Consider the following 27,998-nt stretch of genomic DNA (forward strand, 5'->3'; position numbering starts at 1 on the left):
GGAGATAGTAGATTTGGAAGATTCTGTCAAAGAAGCCTTAGAGAGCTGCTGCAGTGCATCTTGTAAACAGTGCACATTGGCAATGTGCATTGGTGGTAAATAAAGTGAACATGGAAGGTGATGGATGAAATGCCAATCAAATGGGCTGCTTTGTCCTGGATGGTGATTAACTTTTTGATGGGAGATGCACTCATCAAAATAAGGGACGAGCAGACATTACTGACTGGTTTGGTGGTGGGCAAGCTTTATAACATTCAGAAAGCAAGTTTCTTCTTTCAGGATTCCTAGCCTCTAACCTGCTGTTTTATCCACAGTATGTATATGCTTGGCCCAGGTCAGTTAAGAATGCCGCTGATGAAGAATTCAATGCTAACCCACCTTTTGAATGCTAAAGGAAGTTGGTCAGGGGATGGTGGTGGCAGAGTGGTAATGTCATTGACCTAATAATCCAGAGGCCCAGGCTAATGTCTTAGAGAGAGGTTTACATCCCATCATGATAGGTTGTCAAATTTGAATTCAATAGACATTTGAAAGCAAAAGATATGCTAATGGGGACCAAGTAGCCACTATGGATTGTCGTCCAAAAACCCATCTTATTTACGAACATCTTTTAGGGAGAAAAAAATCTGTTGTCCTCACTTAGTCTGATATGCATGTAACCCCAGGCCCACAGCAATGTGAATGACTCTAAACTGGATAATTTGAAGTGTGTAATAGTTTCTGGCCTAGTGAGCAACATCTCATGAAGACATTTTTGTAAAAGTTCAAACATCATCCCTGTAAGTGTCTTATATGTGATGTACTCAGGAAACTGGTAAGGCATGCTGGAGTCCATGCATGATAAACTAACTGCTTACAATGGATCTTGACTTCATTGCATTGGAACGATCTATCTTAAATATCAATATAGCTCATTGAAATGAACACCTGAAGTCTTTTACATCATTTATATATCAGAGCATTCTAATATTAGTCCATTACATGCACAGACCCACATATTATCATGACCTACAACATGACAAATTTATCAGTCACAAATGCAAAGATTTCAGACTGCAACATTGCATCTGTCCACGAACTGATTAATTCTTACTCAATCTGGTATAATGCTATTGGTAACTTTAAAGGCATTATAGTGTTAAATCTGAAAGATGGCACCCAATCTAGCATCAGCCCTTTCCATAAGAGTGCAGCATTCACATTCATGTCAAGTTCAAAACTGGAATGAATTCCATGGCACAAATGTCAAACATTATTCATTATGGTTTGAAGATAAATGACACTGTGTGTGCATGTTTGGATCCAAGACAATTCGCTAACACATTAAAGAGAGGTTCACAAAAGAATCCTACCTTGGAAGAGCTTCATCCTAAATTTTCAAGCTTCAAGCATTTTTTCAAGCTTAATGTCAAGAATGGATATTAGTTCATACATCATCCTCTGGATTCACAGGCATTGACAACTTTGGAACACCTTTTGGTAGGTATTGTTTCCTCAGACTACTGTTGGATTATCTGTCAGTCAGGATATATTCCAAAGTCTGGACCACATAATTGAGAATCAACTAGGTTGTCTCTGGACAGCAGATGACATTACAATCCTCAGACGAATTAAACATGATTATGATACAAACCTCCAGCATCTCATGACAATGACAAGGACACACATTCCTGATTTCAATGCAAAAAATGTGAAATCAACCATAAGCCAACTCAATTTCTTTGGTTCAACTGATTCAATGTCAGAATTGATCCTACCAAAATAGTAGACAACAAGAGATTCCAACACGATAAGACAAAGTTATTTACAAAGATACCTCATGATCTTCAATTTTTTAATCCCCATATATTCTGAATTTTGTGATCAATATATCTCACTCTTGTGATCTTCTCTGTGAAAATGCCCAATAAAGTCGTTATAGTCATACCAAGCCACAGGGCTGCTCTCTCACTTCAGGGAGATAACTGACGATGATTTAACCTGAGGGTCAGCACATCTTCAGGAGAGGTTGAGAAGAAGACACCTTCATTACCTTGGCTGAATGTGTATAAAATAGTTCATTCTCCAACACTTTAATCTCTCTAAGCTCTTGCTTCCAAGAATTTTGTTTGTTACAGATAATGAGCCTATTGCATTTGGTCTAATCCTCTTTACCAGACATTCAACCTCTCTCGTCAACCAAGGCTCCCTCACACGACCATTTCTTTCCTGCCTGATAGGTACATACTTCCGAGAATTTTGTTTGTTACAGATAATGAGCCTATTGCATTTGGTCTAAGGTCCTTACGACTGCTCGGGTGAATGATTCCAACATTGAAAAAGTTTTCGGGATATGGTGCTTTCAGAAATATCAATTAAGTGAGCATTTAATTGTTTGCACTAATCATAAACCATTGGAAATAATATTGAAAACCTCTCACAAGTGCATCTCCAGGACTTCAATTCTTGCTTGAGAAAATCCTAGGGTACGATTTAGAGATTCAATACAAATCAGGTTCTGAAATGACTATTTGTGATTCTCTTTGCTGACTTCCAAACTTTGCTGAGATCAAAGATACTCCTTTAAGACTTCAAGTGGATATTATTGAATATCTGTTAGAAGATGGTCTTAACATTGATCTCACACACTTGGTCACAGCTGAGCGGAACAAATTCAGCCAATTCAAAAAATATTAAACAGCACGACATTCCTGGTCATTTGGTGATGAACTAAAACTTTCCAGGAATGTAACTTTTAAAGGAAAACAAGTTTCAATTCTACAAGCTCTATTTCAAGTCATCTTAGAGCATATAGAGTCATACAGCATGGAAACAGACCCTTCGGTCCAACTAGTCCATGCTGAACATAACCCCAAACTAAACTAATCCCACCTGCCTGCTTCTGGCCCATATCCCTCCAAATTTTTCCTCATGGTGTACTTATCCAAATGTCTTTTAACCATTATAATTGTGCCCACACCCACCACTTCTTCAGGAAGTTCATTCTACATGCAAAACACCTGTGTAAAAACAATTGCCCCTCTTGTATGTTTTAAATCTCTCTTTTCTCACCTTAAAAATGTCTTGAAATCTCCCATCCTAGGGAAAAGCCAACTACCATTAGCTCTATCTATACCTTTTAATATTTTATTATAAATATAGATCATTTGAGTGTAGATAAAGCTAAGTTGGTGTGTGAATCCATTTTTTTCTCACCAACATTGATCAAATAATCAGATTTTGTGAAACATGTCAATTCCTTCAACCTTAACAATCGAGAGTACCTTTCATTCAATTAGTGATTCCATTTGAGTAGGGTGTCAGACTGCAACTGATATTTTCAACATCTAAGGAAATGATTACATTCTGGTGACTACCTATTTCACCATTCTCTATTTTTAATGACAAATCAAGATCTCACCATTGCAAAGAGGTTGACACATTGACCACCATATTCAATGTGTGTATGACAATTACAGGTCTCTTGTGCACCTTTCAAGATACGCTTGGAATAGTTGTTCAATGTATTATATATTTTCCTTACTATCCTCAGCCAAACAGTCTCGCAAAATGCACTGTTCATAGTAAAATCCATGATATTCAAATGTAAACTGACATGCCAAGATTTTGGATAGCTTTGTACATCTACATACCACTACTCTAGGTAACTCACTGATATTCTCCATATTCAGAAAGCAGACTTGCACAGTTCTTCCTTTCCACACTGTTGCAACCCAACCTGCTACGTATGAGCAGGTTGTTAGAAAGAAGAGAGAACATAATGCAAGAGCATGATCAGCGAGCATGAAGTCAAGTTATCCCAACTTGAATCAGATCAAAGCAAAAGAGTTTGAAATGTTCAGATTAACATAGGAAAAATTTGGAGGGATATGGGCCAGAAGCAGGCAGGTGGGATGTTCATGGCTAGATACTACAGCACTATCTCCAGTGTTGTAATGAATAATGGTAGAGTCCTGCAAAGAAATAGGTGACATATCCGTCCTTCAACAACCCATCATGTGTCGCACAGAATACAATTTAGATACTGAAGATAACCCTGCCAGACTAAAACCACACATTTGCTAATACACATCTGTGATTACAGACAACATATGGCCCAGCAAAGTTACAAGACCAAGGTGTAATAACTATAAGGACTAGATCTGGTCATATCATATATCCACCAAAGTATGTTCTAAATATGTTGACACAATGTATCTATAGGAGAAAGTGAGGATTGCAGATGCTGGAGACCAGAGTTGAAAAATATGATGCTGGAAAAACACAGCAGGCCTGAAGAAGGGCTTATGCCCGAAACGTTGATTCTCCTGCTCCTCGGATGCTGCCTGGCCTGCTGTGTTTTTCCAGCATCACAATGTATCTATATGCATGTACATGTTATCAGAAAAAAAGTTCCCATTTCTGAAAGGGAAAAAGTGAGATGTTGTCTTATTGAATAGTTCCAGACCAGGCAGGGACTGTAGCTTGAAAACAGTCAAGTTGCAGGTAGATAGGATAGTGAAGGCGATATTTGGTATGCTTTCTTTATTGGTCTGAGTATAGAGTACAGGAGTTGGGAGGTCATGTTGTGGCTGTATAGGATATTGGTTAGGCCACTTTTGGAATATTGCATGCATTTCTGGTCTCCTTCCTATTGGAAGGATATTGTGAAATGTGAAAGGGTTCAGAAAAGATTTACAAGGATGTTGCCAGGATTGGAGAATTTGAGCTATAGGGAGAAAAGGCTGGGGCTATTTTCTCTGGAGCATCAGAGGCTGAGGGGTGACATTATAGAGGTTTATAAAGCCATAAGGGCATGGATAGGCTAAACAGACAAGGTCCTTTCCCTGGAGTGGGGGAGTCCAGAACGAGAGAGCATAGGTTTAGGGTGAGGGGGGAAATGATATGAAAGAGACTGAAGGGGCAACTTTTTCACACAGACAGTGATGCGTGTGTGGAATGGACTCCCAGAGGAAGTGGAAGAGGCTGGTACAATTACAACATTTAAAAGGCATCTGGATGGGTATATGAATAGGAAGAGTTTGGAGGAAAATGGACCAGGTGCTGGCAGGTGGGATTAGATTGGCATGTTTGGTTGGCATGGACGGGTTGGACCGAAGAGTCTGTTTCAGTGCTGTACATATCTATGACTCTAAGTGACATCACAACATGTTCCATTGTAAAAGTAGCAGCCTGACTTTGATCACTCTCACTCAGTGTAATAGAGTCAGTGTAGTGTGTTCAGTCACTCAGATATGTGTCTGTAATGTATAGCAATAAGTTGGGTTCTGTGCTTCCTCACTATGTGTAAGCCTATGATATTATAGAAATGTAGGTAAGTGATATTATTAATAAGGTTTAAGACATCATTAAGAACTTGATCCTTGTTCCATGATCTAATCCTGCCATAGCACTCAGTCTATATCATACTGGCAGTGAGTTTTGACCTAAGAAACCATGCCAGTTAGATTTCTTCTTGCTGGAAATGGTCATTGCTTGGCGCATATATAGCACATATGTTACATGCCACTTATCACCCCAAGCCTGAATGTTAGCCAATTCTTGCTGCATTTGGACAGGGACAGCTTCAGCAAGCTCTTAGGTACAGGATTCATTCACATTTGGAAAACGATGGATCTATTATTGACAGATAGCATTTTTTTTGTATTGGGAATATCATGTCTCAAAAGCTTGATTAAGTTTTTTTGACAAGGTGCCAAAGATGATTGATGAAGGCAGAGTGATGGAGGTATCTACATTGACTTTAGCAAGGTCTTTGACAAAGTCCCTCATGGCAGAGTCATAAGAAGGTCAAGTCACATGAGATCTGCGGAGAGCTGGTAAGATGGATACAGAACTAGCTTAATCATAGAAACAGGGAGTAGCAGTGGAAGGGTGCTTTTCTGACTGGAGATCTGTGACCAATGATCTGTGACCACAGTGATCAATGCTGGGACTCCTTTCATTTATCTAAATGGTTTGGAGGAAAATGTTGGTGATCTGAAATGTAAGTTTTTGGACAACACAAAGGTTGGGGAAGTTTTAGACAGTGAGGAAGATTACTAGAGGATACAGCAGAGTATAGGTATGCTGGAGACTTGGGTGGAGAAATAGCAGATGGAGTTTAATCCAGAAAAATGTGAGCGGATGCATTTTAGAAGGTCAAACGCAGGAGGGAGCATACAATAAATGTCAAAACCCTTAGAAGCATTAACGTACAGAGGGATCTAGGCATGCAGGTACACAATTCCCTAAAAATAGCAATACAAATGGAATAGGTGGACAAGAAGTCATATGCCATGCTTACCTTCATCTGTCAGGTCATGGAATGTAAAAATTGGCATGTCATGTTGCAGCTATATAGAACTTTAGTGAGGCCACATGTAAAACATTGTGTACAGTTCTGGTTGCCACACTAGCACAACGATGTGGAGGTTTTGGAGAGGGTACAGAAAAGGTTGACCAAGGTGTTGCCGAGAGGGTATGAGCTGTGAGGAGAGATTGAACAAAGCTGGTTTGTTTTCACAGAGGCTGAGGGGTGACCTGATCGAGGTTTACAAAATTATAAGAGGCATGGATAGAACGAATAGTTGGAGTCTTTTTCCTAGGGCAGAAATAGTCAATTACTATGGGACATAGGTTTAAGAGAAAAAGGAAAAAGTTTAAAGGAGATGTCAGAAGCAAGTTTTTTATATAGAAGGTGGTAAGTGCCAGGAATGTGCTGCCAGAGGAGGTGGTAGAAGCAGATATAGTAGCAAAGTTTGAGAGGCATCATGAATAATGAATACATCAATAAGCAGGAAATAGAAAGATATTGACCATGTTAAAGGCAAAAGATTTTTAGTTTAGAAAAGCACCATGTGTCAGCACAGGCTTGGTGGGGGCCTGTTTCTGTGCCATACTGTTCTTTGTTCTAATTGCAGGTATGGCCAACACAGGCAGCACGGTGGCACAGTGGTTAGCACTGCTGCCTCATAGCGCCAGAGACCCGGGTTCAATTCCCGCCTCAGGCGACTGACTGTGTGGAGTTTGCACATTCTCCCCGTGTCTGCGTGGGTTTCCTCCGGGTGCTCCGGTTTCCTCCCACAGTCCAAAGATGTGCAGGTCAGGTGAATTGGCCATGCTAAATTGCCCGTAGTGTTAGGTAAGGGGTAAATGTATGGGTATGGGTGGATTGCGTTTCGGCGGGTCGGTGTGGACTTGTTGGGCCGAAGGGCCTGTTTCCACACTGTAAGTAATCTAATCTAATCTAAAAAAAGACTCAAAGCTATCCAGCAAATGGAATTGATAATGAACTTATCCTTAGTCAAGACTACTCTGAGATCAACATCATTATTCTTTGTGTATCTATTTTCTTCAGCAGGGATTTCAGGCTTTGTAGCATTCTCAAGTGTAGAAGTCACATTCACATCTCTATCATAAAAGTATAGAACATAGAACATTACAGCACAGTACAGGCCCTTCAGCCCTCGATGTAGTGCTGACTTGTGAAACCAATCTGATGTTCATCTAATTTACACTATTCCATTCTTGTCCATATGTCTATCCAATAACCATTTAAATGCCTATAAAGTTGGCGAGTCTACTAAGTTGCAGGCAGTGCTTTCCACATCCTACTACTCTGAGTAAAGAAACTACCTCTGACATCTGTCCTATATCTATCACCTCTTAATTTCAAGCTATGTCCCCTCGTGCTAGCCATTGCCATCCGAGGAAAAAGGTTCTCACTGTCCACCATATCTAATCCTCTGATTATCTTATATGTCTCAATTAAGACAACTCTCAACCTTGCTCTCTCTAACTAAAACAGCCTCAAGTCCCTCAGCCTTTCCTTGTCAGATTTTCACTCCATACCAGGCAACATCTTAGTAAATCTCCTCTGAACCCTTTCGAAAACTTCCACATCCTTCCTATAATGTGGTGACCAGAACCGTACACAGTACTCTAAGTGCGGCCGCACGAGAGTTTTGTACAGCTGCAACATGACCTTATGGTTCCGAAACTCAATCCCTCTACCAATAAAAGGTAATACACCGTCTGCCTTCTTAAGAACCCATCAACCTGAATGGCAACTTTCAAGGATCTATGTATCTGGACACTGAGATCTCTCTGTTCATCTACACTACCAAGAATCTTACCATTAGCCCAATAGACTGCATTCCTATTACTCCTTCCAAAGTGAATCACCTCACACTTTTCTGCATTAAACTCCATTTGCCACCTCTCAGCATAGCTCTGCAGCTTATCTATGTCCCTCTGTAACCTACAACATCCTTTGTCATTATCCACAACTCTTCCGACCTTAGTGCCATCCACAAATTTACTAATCCCATCCTTTTATGCCCTCATCCAGGCCATTTATGAAAATGACATACAACAGTGGCCCCAAAACAGATACTTGCGGTACCCCACGGGTAACTGAACTCCAGGATGAACATTTCCCATCAACCTTCTGTCTTCTTTCAGCTAGCCAATTTCTGATCCAAACTGCTAAATCCCTTCATTCCCACGCTTCCGTATTTTCTGTAATAGCCTACCATGGGGAACCTTATCAAACACCTCACTGAAATCCATATATACCCCATCAACTGCTTTACCCTTATCGACCTGTTTGGTTACCTTCTCAAAGAATTCAATAAGGTTTGTGATACATGATCTATCCTTCACAAATCCATGTTGACTATCCCTAATCAACTTATTTTTTCTAGATGATTATAAATCCTGTCTCTTATAATCCTTTTCAACACTATTCCAACACAACCGAAATAAGGCTCACAGTTCTATAATTTCCAGGGTTGTCTCTACTCCCCTTCTTGAACGGGGGAACAACATTTGCTATTCTTCAGTCTTCTGACACTATTCTTGTAGACAATGATGACATGAAGACCAAAGCTAAAGGCTCTGCAATCTCCTCCCTGGCTTCCCAGAGAATCTTAGGATAAATCCCATCTGGCCCAGGGGACTTATCTATGTTTACACTTTCCAGAATTGCTAACACGTCCTCCTTACGCACCTCAATCCCATCTAGTCTAGTAGCCTGAATCTCAGTATTCTACTCGATAACATTGTTTTTTTCTTGTGTTAATACTGATGAAAAGTATTCATTTAGTGCTTCCCCCTATCTCCTCTGACTCCACGCACAACTTCCCACTACTATGCTTGATTGACTAGAGTAAGATTATGCCATTCATTTATTCCTAATTTACCGATAGAAAGCCTTAGGCTTTTCCTTCATCCTATCAGTCAACAACTTTTCATGTCACTTCTTAGCTCTCTCTTTAGATCATTCCTGGTTAACTTGTCCTAACTGAGCCAGTACATCTTATCCGAACAAAAGCTTTCTTCTTCCTCTTGACAAGACATTCAACTTCCTTAGTAAATCACAGCTCCGGCGCTTGACAACTTCCTCCCTGCCTGACTGGTACATACTTCTCAAGGACCCCAGTTGCTGGTCCTTGAATAAGCTCTACATTTCAATTGTGCTCATCCCCTGCAGTTTCCTTCCCCAACCTATGCATCATAAATCTTGCCTAATCACATTGTAATTGCCTTTCCCCCAGCTATAACTCTTGCCCTGCAGTATATACCTATCCCTTTCCATCACTGAAGTAAACATAACCAAATTGTGGTCACTATCACCAAAGTGCTCACCTACCTCCAAATCTAACACTTGGCTGGGTTCATTACCCCATACAAATCCAAAGTGGCTTCCCCTCTGGTTGGCCTGTCTACATACTGTGTCAGGAAACCCTCCTGCACACATTAGACAATAACTGACCTGTCTAAAGTACTTGAACTATGGGTATTCCCAGTCAATGTTTGGAAAATTAAAGTCCCCCATAACAATTATCCTGCCACACTCAGTCCTATCAAGGATCATCTTTGTTATCCTATCCTCTACATCTCTGGGATTATTTGGAGACTGAGAAAATTCCCAACAGGGTAACCTCTCCTTTACTGTTTCTAATCACAGTCCATATTACCTCAGTAGACAAATCCACAAATGTCCTCTCTGCAACCGTAATACTCTCCTTGACTAACAATGCCAAACCACCCCTCTTTTACCATTTGCTCTGTTCTGACTGAAGCATCTAAATCCCGGAACCTGCAATAACTATTCCTGTCCCTGCTCTACCCATGTCTCTGAAATGGCCACAACATAGAAATCCCAGGTACCAACCCATGCTGCAAGTTCACCCATCTTATTCCAGATGCTCCCGACATCTTGCTTGCCGGTGCCTTCTAGCAATCTTGAAATCATAGTTCTGCCTTCGCTGGAATAAATATAAAGTCATCTATCCTAGTCAAAGAGATGAATACTTGTGGTTGCTGTGGGCTAGATTGACTCTCTCGAATAGGAGATTCTCTCTTTTATTGCAATGAAATAACTATCAATTTACAGTAATTAATTTGGCAACCTTTCAAGCAGCTGCTTTTTTCTCTTCTGACATCCACTTTCAACAGTTCCTCTCATTCTTAAATGGCCTCTCTATAATAACAACAAGAGAAATAAGCAGGAAATTCTCTATGTTTACAAGTAAAAACATGCAATATGCATTCTTTAATAATATGTAAATTTACCTGTTGTAAAGGAGAAGGGCGTACTTTTATGTTTTATTAGTTCCGCGAAAACGATTTTTAAACAAGAAACCATTTTCAAAATTCAAAACGTACGTTATATTTATTCTTGCACTGTGGGTGTGTGTTTGATCTGCATTGTTGTTGGAATTTGAAGATACAGACGTCTTAGCGTCTGAATGTTGCATTTCTTAAATGGAAGCAGAGAGTAAATCAAGGCTTGCTGATCAGTTTTAAAGTTACAAGTAGGACTGTTCATATCATTGTGTAGCCATACAAGTATCTCTTTGCCATATTAGATCTAAAATGTCTATTTTAAAAGGGTCTTTTTTTCCCCATCAACTTTATTTTTTAATGGATTATGTAAGACTTGAAATTTAGTCATTTCTTTTTATATTTAGAGGCACCTCATAACGTGGGGCTCTAAACTGTAGCTTTCTTAGCTTATGCCAAAACACCGGCTGCATTCGTGTGTATTACCTGATGGCCTTCCTGCAGTCTCAGGATGGGAGGTTGGTGATGGCTCCTTATTGTGCTTTCTGTGCCCCACAGAGGGCTACTCAACTAAAAGAACATTTCCTGACCATCCTGTTGGGCCATGACCATAAGACCATAAGACATAGGAGTGGAAGTAAGGCCATTCGGCCCATCGAGTCCACTCCGCCATTCAATCATGGCTGATGGGCATTTCAACTCCACTTACCTGCATTCTCCCCGTAGCCCTTAATTCCTTGTGACATCAAGAATGTATTGAAAGAAACTTTTACTATCATTTCTAATATTACTGGCTAGCCTACCTTCATATTTGATCCTCTCCTTCCTTATTTCTCTCTTTGTTATCCTCTGTTTGTTTTTGTAGCCTTCCCAATCTTCTAATCTCCCAGTGCTCTTAGCCACTTTATAGGATCTCTTTTTTTTTAATACATTTTCTGACTTCCTTTGTCAGCCATTGCTGAGGAATGACAACAACACCCCACTCACCTCTTCTCCATGCCTCCACCAATGTTTATGGTTCTCGGCCTGCTGCAGTCCCAGTCTGAGGCATTTTCCATTCCATTTGAGTTCCCAGAAAAGACCATAACTGGCTTTCTGGTTGGTGGATAGAGACCACTGCTGCAGCCATTAAATTCAGCCCTTCTAGTACAGTGGCATCTACCACCCCCAGAATCAGCACAGAATTTGCAAAATTAGCTATAATGAAAGGTGTGAAATCCACACAATAACACCTGATATTGCTAGTCTTTACTGCACCTTTGCTTTCAACATTGAGTACAATTCAACAAATGATAGTATAAATATACAAACATATGAAAATATGAATTAGAAGCAGGAGAAGTTCACGAGGCTCTTTGATCCTGCTCTACCATTCAATAACATTATAGCTGATCTGATTACTTCACTCTCATCCATCACCAAGAATATTTCACCTCATGCTTATCAAGAATCTATTTGCCTCTACCATAAAAATATTCAAAGACTCTACTTTCACTATCTTTTTGATGAAGAGAGTTCCGACCCTCTGTGAGAACAAAACTCTTCCACAGGAGAAACCATACTTTCCACATCCAAACTGTTAAGATTCCTGAGGATCTTACATATTTCAACTCAGTCTTGTCTGACCCTTCTAAACTGCAGCTGCTTCTATTCCAGCCTGACCAATCTTTTTTCATTAGAAAACCCATCCATTCTAGAAAAAAAACAAGTGTTGGAAAAACCTCAGCAGATCTGGCAACATCTGTAAAGAGAAAACAGGTCTAATGTTTTGAGTCCAGCAATCCTTTGTCAGAACTGAAAATAGCTGGGGAAGGGTAGTATTTATGCAGATTGTGGGGTGGGGCTTTTAGTGGGGGTGGGGGCAGAGAAGTGAATAAAGTACATGGATATGAAGATGAGAGAGAGTGAGAAGGAGAGATGAGGGGTAGGGAAACAAAGTGATAGCTAAAGAGAAGCCAAGAGAGAGATAAATGCTAGGTAGGTTACTAATGAGAAGGGTAAATGTTGAAATTGGGATGTTTGTGCTGGGAACAACCCATACAAAACAGGATTTCAGGGTGTGGAAGTAGGTAATTGGGATAACCCCTACAAGGTCCATGGGGGAATCACTAATTAATCTCCTCATGGAGCTCATTGAGTTCCCTCAACAACAGGCAAGGAACTTATCACCTGAGATCTTTGTAAAGTAGACTCAGTGCAAAGGGAAAAAATGCATGAAAATATCTAATTGCTTACATGGTTAACTACAGGTGATGGTTAGTAGTTAAAAACAAAAAAAATATTCACATGGATTTGGTGATAGGAGAATAAAAACATTCAGTTGGAATAACACTTCTGATAAACAAAAGAAAGCTAAGTACAAAAAAAAAGGCTTAGTTGGGGAGGGAGCACACAATGTTCACCAACACTATCAATGCCTTTAGAGAAAGGTGGGAACCACAGTAAGTGCAGGGTTTTACCTCCCTGTCCAACTTCAATTTGATATAGCCCCTTCCCGCTCTCCCTACCTTGCTCTCACCTTTGCTGGCTTGTATTGCCCTGAATGGGCTTTGTATGTGAATTATTCAGTTGGAAGCACAGGTGATTTATTGGTGATGATTACTAGATGAAAACAAAATATATTGCTAATTTGGTGATGGAATAAAATTTGTTCAGTTGTGTGAGAGCACTTCTGGATCTAGGGGGAAAAAAAATGAAAAAGTACAGCGAAGACTTGGTCTGCAGAATTATCTGTCCCACTGAGATTATCCTGTGTACATCATGGGTAGTGGCTCTATTTTGGTGTTCAACAATAAATGATGTTCCTTTCCAATTAGATTTTGTAGCGCAGTGCTAGCATTCCTACCCTGGACTGAGAGGTCTGGATTCAAATCAAACCTGCTCTAGACATGTGTAATAACTAATCTGAACAGGTTGATTAGAAAAATAGGTTGAAAAAAAAACAAATTACAATCATGAATATAGAGGAGGATGATCACATTCTGAAATTGTTAAACTCATTGTTCAGTCTGAATACTGTAAGGTGCCTAGACAGAATATGAGATGTTGCTCCTCCAGCCCATCAATTCCAGGTATTTGTTGACAAATCTGAACTGCTTCGAGCATGCATTCTTAAATGAGGTCAATACTTTATACATTTTGTCAATGCCTTTCATCACTGAAGCGTAACCAGCCTACTTCAGTACTCAATTCACCCTGCAAGAATAAATAACATTTAATTAGCTTTCCTGATTATTTGTTGTAGCAGCATTCCAACCTTAAGGCATCAGGACACTCAGATTGATCTGCATTACACAGCTCACCATGTATGTAATACATTTTTTTATTCTTCCTGCCAAATCATCAAATGGTCAAGTTCAGATTTTCCATAGACTCCATTTGTCACATCTTTGTCTACTTCCTTAATCTATATTTGTAGCTTCCTCATCTCTTCACAACTTATTTTTCTGTCTCTCTGTGTGCCAATAGGCAATTTAACATCCTTCCTTTCAGACCTTCATTGAAATCACTTATATAAATTGGAAGAAGTAATTGTAAAAAGTCCAATATTGATGGCACACCATTCACTATATCTTGCCAGCCATAAAAACACCCATTTATTCCTACTCTCTGCTATCCAGCTAAACTTTTTATCCATTACAATATGTTAACCACTACATCACGAGTTTTTATTCCCTGCAATAACCTTTGATGTGGCACCTTATCAAATGCCTTCCAAAAATCTGCAAACCATATATCCACTGATTTTCCTTTATCCACAGCACATGCTTCTTCTTCAAAGAACTCCAATAAATCAGTTGAACATGACTTCTCTTTTCACAAAACCATGTTGACTCTGCCTGATTACCTTGAACTTTCCTGTGTGCCTATTGTAGCTTCTTTAGTTAAAACTTATAACATCTTCTGTATAACAGACATTAAGCTGGCTTATAGTCTTCTGCTTTCAGTTGTCCTCCCTTTTTGAATAAAGAAGTTACAATTGGTATTTTCTAATGAAACCTTCTCCAAATTTAGGAAATTTTAGAGCATTAAAAGAAATTGCATCATCTATCTCACCCAACCACTTCTTTCAAGACTCTGGAATGATGATTATGATTTTGACTAACAACCAAGAAATAAGTTAGGATGTTGTATTTAATGAACCTGGTAACTGGTGGGCTATTACATAGAAAACAAGTGACTATGAGTGGTACCAAATTGTTACACTAGCTTGACTCGCTAACTAATGATGCTTATATAGAGGATATTGCATCACCCATATCAGACTTAGTCAATGTCTGAACAATTTCATACGACATTTGAAGATGCCTACTGAAGTGATCAAGAAAACCACTTAATCGGAGGAGATTGTTGGGAGCTCTGACATTCACTTTCAGATGCTTTCTGACCCCAGGAGAGGTACCAGAGGACTGGAGGACAGCTAATGTAGTATCGTTATTCAAGAGGGGTGCTTGGAATAAACTAAGGAGCTACAGACTAGTGAATCGAATATCAAAGGTACAGAAATATTTGGAAATAATTCTGCAGGACAGAATGAATCTCCAGAGCAGTTAAAGATCTAGACAGTCACATCCACAGCTGCTATTGAACTGCAGGTAACTGTGATGTTCAGGTGCTGGGAGGCTAGGGTATCATGCCAGATGCGTAGGGAGAATAGGGTACGAGGTAAGGAGATTGCCTGCTGGAAATGATGCCAGCTGTGAAGTGGGTAGTGTGCAAGGGAAAGGATGCCAAATGGAAAGGAAGTGGGGTGCGAGATGTGCAGAATGCTAGTTGAGTAGGATGCCAGCTAGGAAGGGGTGTAGGGTTGCATGATTAGGATGCCACAAAAGCGAGCAGTAGGATGCCAGTTCAGTGGATGCCAGGTGGTAAGGTAGGGTTTGCATGTTTAGAGTAGGTTGGCTTGAGTGGAAGAAATCAGTTCCAGAGTAGTTGGGGGTTTTTTAGAATCATAGAATCCCTACAGTATGGAAACAGGCCGTTTGATTAGATTAGATTAGATTAGATTAGATTAGATTAGATTAGATTAGATTTGAGGCAGCAGTGCTAACCACTGTGCCACCGTGCCGCCCACCTGTGCCACCGTGCCGCCCACAAGTCGGCCGAACAAGTCCACACCGATCCTCCGAACAGTACCCCACCTGGACCCATTCCCCTACCCAATACCCTACGTTTACCTCTGACTAACGCACCTAACCTGCACACTATAGGACAACTTAGCATGGCCAATTCACCTGCACATCTTTGGACTGTGGGAGGAAACCAGAGCACTCAGAGGAAACCCACACATGTACGGGGTGGGGAGGGGGGGGGGGGGGTGGGAATTTGCAAATTCCACACAGACAGTTGTCCAAGGCTGGGATCGAATCCGGATTCCTAGTGCTGTGAGGCAGCAGTGCTAATCACTGAGCCACAGTGTTCGGGTCTGGTTGCCAGGTGGTGGGGGTGTATTGTTTGTGTTTAGCACAGTCTGGTGGGGGAATGGGGGTAATTGGAGGATGCCATCATGGAGGGGTGTTGTATTCAGGTCTGGGGAGAGGTGTGGTTGGGTGTGTGTGTGTGTGGTCAATTTAATAGCTAACAGTTCAACTTTTTCGTAGTTAACAGTCTAACTATTTCAGCTAATGACATCAAAACCCGTATAAAGTATCCAACTTAAATAGACACTTTCAGAAGGTGCTAGGCATAGAATACTTGCTTATTTGAAAATGCCATTTCTCACCAGGTACAATTCTCATCCATGCTGGAGTAATAACCGTCTAACCAGAGGAAAGCCTGGGCTGTTGTTTTCCCTTCAATTTGGCATTAATTATGAGTTGTTCCAATGAATGCAAGATGAAAAGCTTTGAGAAAATATCTCTTGTTAAGGAGCATATTATTTTGCTGAACTGAAATGAGAACAAAGTTTTATTATGAAGAGATGAATTATCCGAACCGTAATCTCCTTTAAACAGTACAAAGAACAAGGTTGTGCTGGGACATGAGTTTTATGAATTACTCAAATAGACAGTGACGGCTTTAGACCAAGTAATTAAATCATGTAGCATTTCATTTTTAGAAAAACTGATATCGTCCTCTTATCTTGCATTACATCATATTTTCAACCAAATGAAATGAACTGGTCTATTCAACACATCTAATCAATTAACTGGTAGCTGTTTATGACAATCTTTCAGGAGGCACATCACATGGTTTCCAGTTAATCAATAAACATAGAACAGGAAATTGAGTCTAAGGTTGCACTTGTATCATAGTTCCAAGAATAATTATGCATGCAGACTGACATCCTAATTTTTATTTTATTGTTTCTTTAATTTCCTTGTTAATTCATTTGAAAGCAAGCACAGTTTGCTTCAGTTACTGTGGAGCAGTACCATTGTTTCAAAATGCAATTCCTGCTAAATTCTTCATTTCTAATTTCACACTGACAATTCTAGTTTATTAATATTGAAATTTAACAGCATTGCGCTGTTATAAATATTAGAGGACAAACAACATATTATCACCAGCTTTAGGCACAAAAAAGTGAGTAGAATTTGGCTTGAAATTCTCTTTCTGTCTTCACATATGCTAACAATCCTGTTCAGTTTTTTCAGCACTTCCTGTTTTGTTTTCAAATTTCACAGAATTCACAGTATTTTCTGTTATTGTAGAAAGGTGAATCGGTATTGTTGAGCGTAATGCAGTCAAAGGTGAGATTTCTGAAGCTGGAACAGAAGCCCAGTGTGCATCTAATTTCTGAGTCCTGACTCCACACTGTATCCCTGTCACCCACGCAAAGCTATTTTCTAAATGCACTAATCGACTGCTGTGATTGGAAACCAGGAGATGGGAGCTGGAGGACCAGCAACAAAGATATTTGGCAGTCTTGATGGAGATTTCCACTGCTTTGCCAAAGGGATTGGGCAGTGCCTTGGATGTCCAGCAAGATAAATGCTCATGAAAATGGCCTTATGGTCAAATGGCATGTAGTAGGTATGATCAAGCACAAGATCCTCCCTAGTTCTGAGAGTTTTCATGGCAAAAAAAATTACACTTCTCCCCACTTTGAACACTGGGCTCTAACATGCACCAGAATGTTCATTTTCACAGAATTCCCGTTTAAAAATTACACGCTCATTCCCAACCCCACCAGTACAAATAGCTTCTAAGGAGGTTAGACTTCACTTACTTCAACTTGGTTGTTCCAGTCCTGTGCAGGACAATCAGCAGCAATACTCTGCCATTGAATCCAGCCCATCACTATCCCTTTTCCTCCAGTCCAAAAGTGACTCCCCTGTCAGAGCACAGGGCATAATCTTAGGATAAGGAATCAGACCTTTAAGACAGAGATGAGGAGGAAGTCCTTCTCTCAGAGGCAAGTGACTATGGAATTCTATACAGCAGAGGTCTTTAGATGTTGGGTCATTAAGTTTATTCGATGCTGAAAATGACAGATTTTTAATCAATAAGGAAATTGAGGGTTATTAGACAAAGGCAGGAAAGTGGACTTGGAGATTATTAGGTCAGCCAAGACCTCATTGAATGATGGAGTAGATTCACTTAGTTGAATGGCGTATATCTGCTGCCATGTTTCATAGTCGTATGGTCGCTTGAAAATCCTTATTTTTATTTCAGCAGGTCTTCTTTGAGCTGGCAGTGGTGTTTCTATAGTGCGATTCTGACAGGACGGCCAGTCACTGAAACATGTGTCCTGCCCATCTCTAGTCTCCCCTCTGTGTTTTACAGGCCAGTCATTAGATGCAAGAAATTTCCCCATTATCACCTCACATCCTCCCTTTGAAAATCTGAGCAAATTCTGGAACACTTAGGATCCACCAGGAACACAGTATGTAAACTGCACCAGGAACACAGTATGTAAACTGCACCTACAGTCATTCCCAACACTGCCAAGATTAAATTTTCAGCAGGTAGTAACTACACATAACAGAAATTTGCATTCGTTAAACAACAAAAGCCTTCATTTTTAAGATTTATTTTGCATCAAGAAAGTTCTGCACTTTTGATCTAGATGCTCTTTTCTTTGAACAAGCAAATTATACCTTAGCAATATTTTCTTTGGATTTTAGGCTCATCAAGGTGAGGGATATTTATGTAAAGGTTAAGTATAGATAGTTAGGTGGAAGGTACAACACTCATTTTGTACTGCTGCAACAGTGGGTTTCAGCAGAAGCAATGGAAGTGAACCAATTAGTGCACTGTGTTATTCAGCTTCCAACACAAACTGTATGACATGATGTGGAAATGTCAGTATTGGACTGGAGTGGACAAAGTCAGAGGTCACATGACATGATTACAGTCCAACCAATTTACTTGAAATCACAAGCTTTCACCTGACAAAGAAGCAGTGTTCCAAAAGCTTGTGATTTCAAATAAGCCTGTTGGACTATAACCTGGTGTTGTGTGACTTCTAAAATTATATGACAACAGCAGTGCTAGATCTGGATCTACGTCCACTTGCTACCAAAAATTGCCAAATGCCTGACTCAGTAAGTCGAGGGAAATTCTTGTTTGAATAAAGTTTGAACTTGTTTGAACCAAGACTATAATGAGGTCAGGAGCTGAGTGGCCCTGGTGGAATCCAAACTGGGCGTCACTGAGCAGGTTATTGCTGAGCAGGTGCTGCTTGATAGCACTGTTGATGACACCTTTCATCACTTTACTGATGATCGAGAGGAGACTGATGGGCAGTAACTGACCAGATTGGATTTGATCTGCTTTTTGTGTAAAAGACTTACCTGGGCAATTTTCCAGGTAAAACCTGGGTAAATGCGTGTTCTGTAACTGTACTGGAACAGCTTGATTAGGGAAGCATCAAGTTCTGGAGCACTTGTCTTCAATACTATTGCTGAAATATTCTCAGGGATCGTAATTTTTGCATCATCTAATGCCATCTGTCATGTTTTGATATCATGTAGAATGAATCCAATTAGCTAACAACTACTGTCTGTAAGTCTAGGAACATTTGAATTCAGCTGACCTGGATCATCCACTTCTGGCTGAAGATTGCAAAGGATGAGGCTGAAGTATTTGTAACATTGATGTGCTGGGCTCTTCTATCATTGAAGGTGGGGATGTTCATACAGGCATCTCCTCCAGTGAGATGATTAATTGTCCACCATTCATGACTGGATGTAGTCAGACTGCAGATCTCAGACCTGATCTGTTGGTGACAGAATCACTTGGCTCAGACTATCACTGGTTTATGTTGTTTGGCGTGCAAGTAGACTCACAGGCTGATGGTTCATTTTTAGGTATGCCTGATGCATCCTGGCATGCCCTCCTGTATTCTCCATTGAGCCAAGTTTAATGGTAATGGTAGAATTGGATATGTGCTGGGCCATGTGGTTGCAGATATGCTAGAGTTCAAATTTGTTTGCAATCTATTTCATCCAGCACAGTCTTAGTGCCACACTATATGATAGAGGATATCCTCAATGTGAAGGTGGGATTTCATCTCCACAAGGATCCTGCAGTAGTTACCCTTACTGATTCTGATTGGATAGATGCATGTGTGGCCATCAGATTGGGAAGGATGAGGTTGGGTACATTTTTCCATCTTGTTGGTTACTTCACCACCTGCTATAGACCCAGTAGAGCAGCTCTGTTTAAGGCCCACCAGCTTGATCAGTAGTGCTGCTGCTGAGCTCCTGTTGGTGATGGACATTGAAATCCGCCACCCAGAGTACTTTATTATCTTTGTCATGCTAAGTGCTTCATCCAAATGGTGTTGGAATGGAGAAGCACTGATTCAACAACCGAGTATAAGCAGCCCATAGTAATCTGCGGAATGTTTCTTTACCCATGTGTGATCTGCTGGTGGAATAGGGATGGTGATGGTGTTGTCAGTGACATTGTAAGGTATGATTCCCTGAGTACGATGATATCATGTTGCTGCTTGACAAGTCTGTGAGAATCTCTCCCAAATTTGGCACTAGACCCTGGATCCTGGTAAGGAGAGTCAACTGAGTTGAATTTGTTATTCTCGTTTCTGACACCTAGGTCATTGCTAAGTGGTCTATTTGGTTTCCTTCCTTGTTCGTTCTTAACAATTTGTTACAACTGAATGTAACTCAGCATAATTGGAGCAATGTTATTGTGCTAACAGATAATATGAGACAAGGGATCGACACTCTCAGGATAAGGAACAACATCCAGACAAGCAGTCAGACAAATTATCAAAAACGATGTGTATGTATGCCATTAAGGAACCAACAGAATTTAAAGTCTGGGAATAATCCATTGCAAAGATTAACCAGACTAACGAGTACTTATGAATAAGAACATTTGTGTGCATAGTGGATACCTTGGGAAACTCACTATAGCAATGATAGCACAGTCAAATTTCTTTGTGTTGGGTTTTTTATATGAAATGGGACTGTTTGGGTGGAAATGCAATATAGTACTAATGTGCTTTCTGGCTCACTGTTGTCAGCTCCTTCCCGGGGGGGGGTGTTGGTCGCGGTGGGTCACTTACTGAAATGGCGTTCCCATGAAGCACGGGGACTTGTGGTGGCGACAATGTCAGTGGAGGCAAGGTGATGCAGAAGAATGGCGATATGGTTCCAGAGGCAGAAGTGTGGCTCTAGGCCATGTCAGGGCCCAGGTACCTGACAGCGGAGACAGTGACATTCCCACCTCAGCACTGTGCAGGTTTCGGGGCACCTGAGTGATCGCAGACTGAGGGATGGACTTTGTGCCTTTGTTTTTCTGATAGCAAGGACTCTTGGCAGTTTTGGGGATTGATCTAGATGTTTCTGTTTCTTTTATTTCTGTTACTGTTTTCAAACCTGCCTTTTGTATGCTAAGATAGTGCCTGAGAATGGTGTTTTTCTGTACTCCTGCATTCCTTACTCAAGTACACACAGCAATAAAATCTAAAGCTAAATGTGACCTGTGCTAGGAGGCACTTGCAGGCAGCTATCTTACAAGCAGTTGATCTATCAAATGACTGCCCATTTCACCAGCCTAACTATTATAGCAAAATGACATCTACATTGTTGCGTGATCATCAACAGACTTTATTGAATATAACTGTAGACAGAGGATAAATCATAGAATCATAGAGATATACAGCACAGAAAGAAAAGCTGGCAAGTGAGAAATCAATGATTTCATTTTATTTTAAATGAGAAAGGAGTTGGCCCATTTTCTTTGGTCCAATCCATCCATGCCGACCAGATATCCTAATTTAAGTTAGTCCCATTTGCCAGCACTTGACCCATATCCCTCTAAACTCTTCCCAGTCATGTACCAATGCAGATGCCTTTTAAATGTTGTAATTGTACCGGCCTCCACCACTTCCTCTGGCAGCTCATTCCATACACGCAACCACCCTCTGCATGAAAACGTTGCCCCTTCAGTCCCTTTTATATTTTTCCCCTCTCATCCTAAACCTATGCCCTCTAGTTCTGGACAACCCCTTGGAAAGGACCTTGGCTATTTACCCTATCCATGCCCCTCATGATTTTATAAACCTCTGTAAAGTCACCCTTCAACCTTCGACCCTCCAGGGAAAACAGCCCCAGCCTATTCAGCTTTCCCTATGTTAACAAAGGGCATCTTACTTGGAGCTCTCTAGACTCAGGATGTGGTTCCCTGTGACCTATATCACTGTGACAGAGTCCCTTTCCTACATGCTCAATAGTGTTAGCAGGAGTAAAGGTTCAATTTCCTTTATCCTATATTTCCCTTTTCAAGTTCTTTGACAATACTCCATTTTTGCCACAATATTTAGTCACAAGCATTTAATAGATTGACTCCACTTAGTCTCCACCACAGTTCTCTTCTGCTTAAAGGAGCTAATCATCATCACAATCTTGATTCTCTTGGAGAATGTGTTAGATCTATGTGGTCTCTGGTCATTATCTTTGAGAGCACACAGTGATGGAGTTGAAAGACAACTTCTGATGATAGCTAACCTCTGATCGACATGAATATTTGAATATCGAAGCAGGGCAGACCAATGAAGGTAAAGAAGTTTTGAAGGAGAAGACTCAAGATCGCTGCCTCTGAAAAAGGAAGACAAGGAAGAGAAATTTTCCTTACCCTTTCTATCTGCTTTCTATCTATGGCACAAGAAGAACGAAGGGTATTCTGAGAATCATACTGGAGGTGAACAGCTTATGACTTCTCTTCAACTACTAGGTCAGGGATTTCTCTGTCTGTAGTTAGTGGTATCTCACTAGTGCTTACTGCAACATGAGGCTGCAGAGGTGCAGATAAGGACATTGCAACGACTCCACGAGAAAATAGCACAGTATTATCATCCAAAACAGAACAGAGTACTGGAGCAGGATCTATAGGAAACTCTTGTGTGGTAATCTGATTTACATAAGGATGATCTGAAAGGGCCAACTCCTTTCTCATTCAAAATAAAATGAAATCATTGATTTCTCACTTGCCAGCTTTTCTTTCTGAAAGACAAAGTCATTATTTATTAATTGTGGCAGAGTCTTCTCAACTAGTCATTTACCTTGAGTTCTGATCATTTCCATAACAAGGTGGCCTTTTTGCTTGAGCAAGAGATCACTCTATTTTGCTACTTAAGTAAGAACGCTAGTTTTCTAAGCTGTAAGTTTCTCAAATTTTTCTGCAAGCCTCTTATTTTCAGCCTTCGGTGCTTGACGGCTTTTACTGGGTCTTTAGTTCAGTAGTAATACTGTGCTGGTTAGATTTCTTTGAGTTCTAAGCTGTCCTTGCTTGTTCCTTTTGTTTAATTTTGAACTTCACTAAGGAACAAGTGCTTCCATGAGCTCAATAATCTCATCACATTGGTGTTTGCTGAAAACAATGTCAAGTGCTTCCAGAGTTCGACAATGGATTTGCCTTACAGCATCAAACAGTGATTGATACAAATCAGCAGAGTTTGCACATTGAATATTAACTTCATCAATTTTAGATCCATGGATCTTCTTTTCTCTGTATTACATTTTATTAGCTACTTGGAATTATTGCACGTCTTGATGGGTCTTTAAATGTGTCAAGCTCAGGTTGATGTTCTCTGTGTGTAATTGCAAAGATTTGTTGCAAGCAATTAGTTTTTGCTCATGCACCATCACGGAGGCTCCATTCATCCTGACTTCATCTTCAATGGTCTCGAATTTGTTTCCAAGTTCGGAGACCTCTTCCTTGAATCATAGATGTGGAGGAGCAGGTGTTGGACTGAAGTGGACAAAATTAAAAATCACACAACACCAGGTTATGGTCCAACAGGTTTATTTGGACGTACTAGCTTTCAGAGCACTGCTCCTTCATCAGGTAGCTGTGGAGCAGGATTATAAGACATTGAATTTATAGCAAAAGATGACAGTGTCATGCAACTGAAATGACATATTGAACAAACCTAGACTGCTTTTAAGTCTTGCATCTTTTAGACCTGCAACCCATTCTAAAAGATGAAAAACTTATCAGCAATCTAGGTTTGTTCAATGTTTCATTTCATTTTCATGACACTGTGGTCTTTTGCTATAAATTCTCTGTCTTATTGTCCTGCTCCACAGCTACCTGATGAAGGAGCAGCACTCCAATAGCTAGTGCTTCCAAATAAACCTGTTGGACTACAACCTGATGTTGTGTGATTTTTAACTTTGCATCATAGAAGATTTCTTTCTCACTTCATAGTCCTTAAGGTCTCCAATTTTGCTGTCACTTTACTGGCTGTAGAAATGTTTAAACGTTCACTTGTCTCTGTCAGCAATTGTGCTAATACAAGGTTAGCTTCTTGTTTCCCAGCAGTAGCCTGGCTTTCCAGTCAGGAAGGAACAACTTCATCCACCTATAACCATAGTTCCTGCTGGTCCTTGTCAGGTCCTGTGCAATATGTAAACACCTTTACTTCCTCTTTATCTTCCTCACCAAAGGACACCCTCCTCAAAAAAGACTCTGAATGATGTGTCAAGAATCCAATAGTACAGGGAAGCCTTAAATTTCAGATTTGCATAAAAGAATGTTTTCCTTCTCTGTAACAATATTCTGAAGGAGCAAAGCTTTGTCCAGAATGCCTTCGGGTGGCTGACCACCACATTCTTTAATGTTTTCTTTTCCCGCCATTTCCAGCTTCTAGAGAAATGGAAGGTCTGCCACGGCAATGCTGGCAGTGAAGTGCCTTTGGTGCCAGCCAACTGAATACCAGACAAGTTGCTCAACTTCATAAAGAATTGTAGTGATTGCAAATTATGTACAAGATCTCTGTAATCTCTTTTCTATTGTAGTACATCATTAGCACATAACTGGTCTCCACATATAATTTCTATACTTTGTGGGCAAAATGTTGAATGTCTGTGAATTTTCAGCCTTAACTATGATGTAGCATCCAAATAGATTGATCTAATGCTCTGGTATCAATTTTTTTAAAACTAGTTTTCCTACCACTGGGTTTAAGTGCTGCACATTAACTTTCAACCTGTTGGTCTGCACTATCAATGGAGTTGAATTCTTGCAGTGGGTCTAACACACCTTAAACATTGTCAACATAAGATGAGAAGTTGAAGCTTTTCATTTTGCACTCATTGGGATTGGACACCTAAAAGAGACACCAATTCATATGGAGTGAGAAGAGGATGCTGATTCTTTGGACATTGTTGGCATAGCTTTGCAGCAAGAACAGTTAACTGTCAATTTTAGTTCTCAGACCAAGTGGAAGGTCTCTGATCGGTCAGGTTGTTGCCATGAGAATGCACCAGAGATTCACAATCTCCATGATCCATTTTTTCAATGAAAAACATGTGATATTTCTGAATTCCTTTAACTATACCAGATAGGGTCCTGTGAATTAGAATTTGCAGTTTCTAGCATGCACAAATGCACCACAGTGAGACCTTGACTAATAACTTTAATTTTATTTCTGGTCCAATTCTTAGCTTGGTCTAGATTATTTAATTAATGATATCTAACCGTCGGATCACATCCATTGATGCACATACTGTTCTGCAGCTTGTAAACGTGGGCTGGTTGAACACGGTCAGCATGGTGCCCACTATGAGTGGTCCATTGGATATATTGGTTGACACAATCTGCCAGTCATTGTCATGCATGGCCTATGTCCACTATTTTTTACCCAGATAGAGCCTGTCAATCTAACAATACCTTGGAAAGGAAAGACATCTCAAAAATTTTGAACAACAGGTAGATCTAGCTGTCTCAAAGTATTGCAGTAAACTGCAAGGGTTTTTCTCCAATATACAGATGCTGCAGTCAAATCAAAAAGACATTTTGCCGACTACACATATGAGTTTCAGAGGTGATGTGATGCCAGGAATGTTGGCCTCCATCCCAAGGGGATTTGAGTGGAAGAGTAAAGATGTTTTGCTGCAGTTATATAAAGCCTCCATCTCCAACATTAATTATAGTTGTGATGCTCTTATTTAAGAAGAGAGATACTTGCTGTCAAGGCAGTTCAATTGAGGCATAGCAGATATATCCTATGGGCTGGAGACATTCTTTTATGAGGAGAGATTTAAGAATTGGGTCTGTTGTTCCCTTGAATTGCAAAAAACGAGAGGTGACTGCGTTGAAGCATACAAGATTCTGATTGGGCAGGACAAGGTGAATGTGAACAGGATGATTCCACTGGCTAGTGACTCTGGAAGAGTGGACAAAATCTCAGTTCAGGGTTAGGCCATTTAATACTTTTTCCGTCAGAGTGTGGTGAATCTTCGGAAATTGTTGGAAGGATTTGGAAGATTAATTATTGAACACTTTCAAGGCAAAAGCCAATAGTTAATCACATTAAAGGATATGGAGATAGTGCAGAGAAGTGGGGACAGGGGCTATTTGGCCTACTCCTGTTCCTATGTAATACAGATCAACAGTTTTTGAAAGTATGAGTCATTTGTTTAAAATGTATGGGTTAACTAGCACCAAGAGACAGGCAGTAAAACTCCAGTACATCATTCAATAGTACTCTCTGGAAATATATTCCACAATATCAGAGATGTTATTGCTGAAATGTTACTGAGTGTCTGTCAACATTATTAATTAGAACGTACACTTTGATCAACAATTCACAGTTCTGAATAAGATTTGATTCAGAGACTAAGCTGAGGAATTAACAAGTAATAGTTACTTAACAGATGCATTTTAACACTGTGCACCGTCTCTTTCACCTCACAGAGAATTATGTCAAGCTTTGCATCCACTGAAAATTCTGAAGAAATTACAACTGAACCATCATCAATTAAGACTGCACAAGACCTAATACAACAAAAGATAATGGATGCACAGTATAAATGTTATGATAAAATGGCCAAGGACCCTTCATTTGATAAACGAGGTCAGAGGAAGCAGTTTGGTATAAGCTTGATTTTTGTCTAACATGTTTGCTTAAATTGCAATTTCGCTTTTCTTTAGCCAATATTGTTCATGGTCCTGTTTCTTCATGTGCTTTCCCTCTCTCCTATGCTCCTATCATCATCCCCTCCTCAAAATAAAAGACTCATAACCCCAAGGTCTCATTTTCAACTCACTTTTCTCTCGAACCACCTTCGGCTCTGATGAAGAGTCATCTTGACTCGAAACATCAGCTTGCGCTCTCTCCATGGATGCTGCCTGACCTACTGTGATCTCCAACACTTGTTGTTTTTAGTTCAGGTTCCAGCATTTGCAGTAATTTGTTCCTAACTGAGATTACTCTCACCTGGTTCGATTCTTATCTATCAAATTGTAACCTGAGAACCAGTTACAATGGCTTCTCTTCCTAATCACTCTGGTGTTCCACAGAATTGAACCTTGGTTCTGACTTATTTCTCTATCTACATGCTTGGGAATTAAAAAAAACAGATTTAGTTTTTACATGAATTCTGGCAACTTTTAGTTTGGAAAGGAAAAACCAGTAAAATTTGCAAATTTCACAAATAAGAACAGAAAGTGTTACAAAAACTCAGCAGGTCTAGCAGAATCTATGGTGAAGGAAATCATTGGTGAGTTAACATTTCATGTCCAATATGTCTGTTCTTCAGGACTGAAGGAGCAAACATTCTCCAGCCTAAGCTGCATAATTTTGAGGTCACTATTTGTGTCTTTATATGTACTCGGTCCCTTTCACCTCTCATCATTGTTCTTCTCACTGACCAACACCTTGCTTCTGCTCAGGCAATGCTTTGATTTTAAAATTCCCATCCTTATTTTTGAATCTCTCCATGGCATTGCTTCTTTGCAATTAAATAACTGCTGCAACCCTCCATGGTATCTACACTTTTCTAATTTTGATCTTTTGACAATCGCTAATTTTAATTGTTTTCTCATTCAGGTTGATGCTTTCAGCTGCCCAGGCCATAAGCCCAGGAATTCCCTTTTCTCATTTGCCTGAAATTTCTTTATATTGTTTGATGTCAAATGTTGTCTCATAATGCTCCTTGAGATGGTTTGTTTCATTAAAGGGATTATACAAATGTAGATTGTTGTTGTTAGAATTAGAATTTTTTCTGTCAAGTGTACTCAAATACAGG

At 40.1% G+C, this 27,998-nt stretch overlaps 1 protein-coding gene and 1 long non-coding RNA gene across 4 annotated transcripts in view; one reads left to right on the top strand and one right to left on the bottom strand.

Annotated features, from left to right (window-relative positions):
* The window catches only part of calcr (calcitonin receptor), a 270,585-nt gene that overhangs the window by 88,676 nt on the left and 153,911 nt on the right, over window positions 1-27,998 (top strand). For all 3 annotated transcript variants that reach the window (XM_043689943.1, XM_043689944.1, XM_043689945.1), the window contains exon 3: window positions 26,665-26,824. In XM_043689943.1, coding sequence (XP_043545878.1) covers window positions 26,665-26,824 — 160 coding nt within the window. The remainder of the gene's footprint in view (window positions 1-26,664; window positions 26,825-27,998) is intronic.
* Window positions 9,217-26,743, bottom strand: LOC122549841. The gene is made up of 3 exons (XR_006311680.1): window positions 26,663-26,743; window positions 9,405-9,410; window positions 9,217-9,229 (listed from the first exon to the last, which is right to left on the bottom strand). It is a non-coding gene; the product is annotated as an uncharacterized LOC122549841 (long non-coding RNA).

Source organism: Chiloscyllium plagiosum, chromosome 5 (assembly GCF_004010195.1).
Source record: "Chiloscyllium plagiosum isolate BGI_BamShark_2017 chromosome 5, ASM401019v2, whole genome shotgun sequence".
Classification (NCBI taxonomy): Eukaryota; Metazoa; Chordata; class Chondrichthyes; order Orectolobiformes; family Hemiscylliidae; genus Chiloscyllium; species Chiloscyllium plagiosum.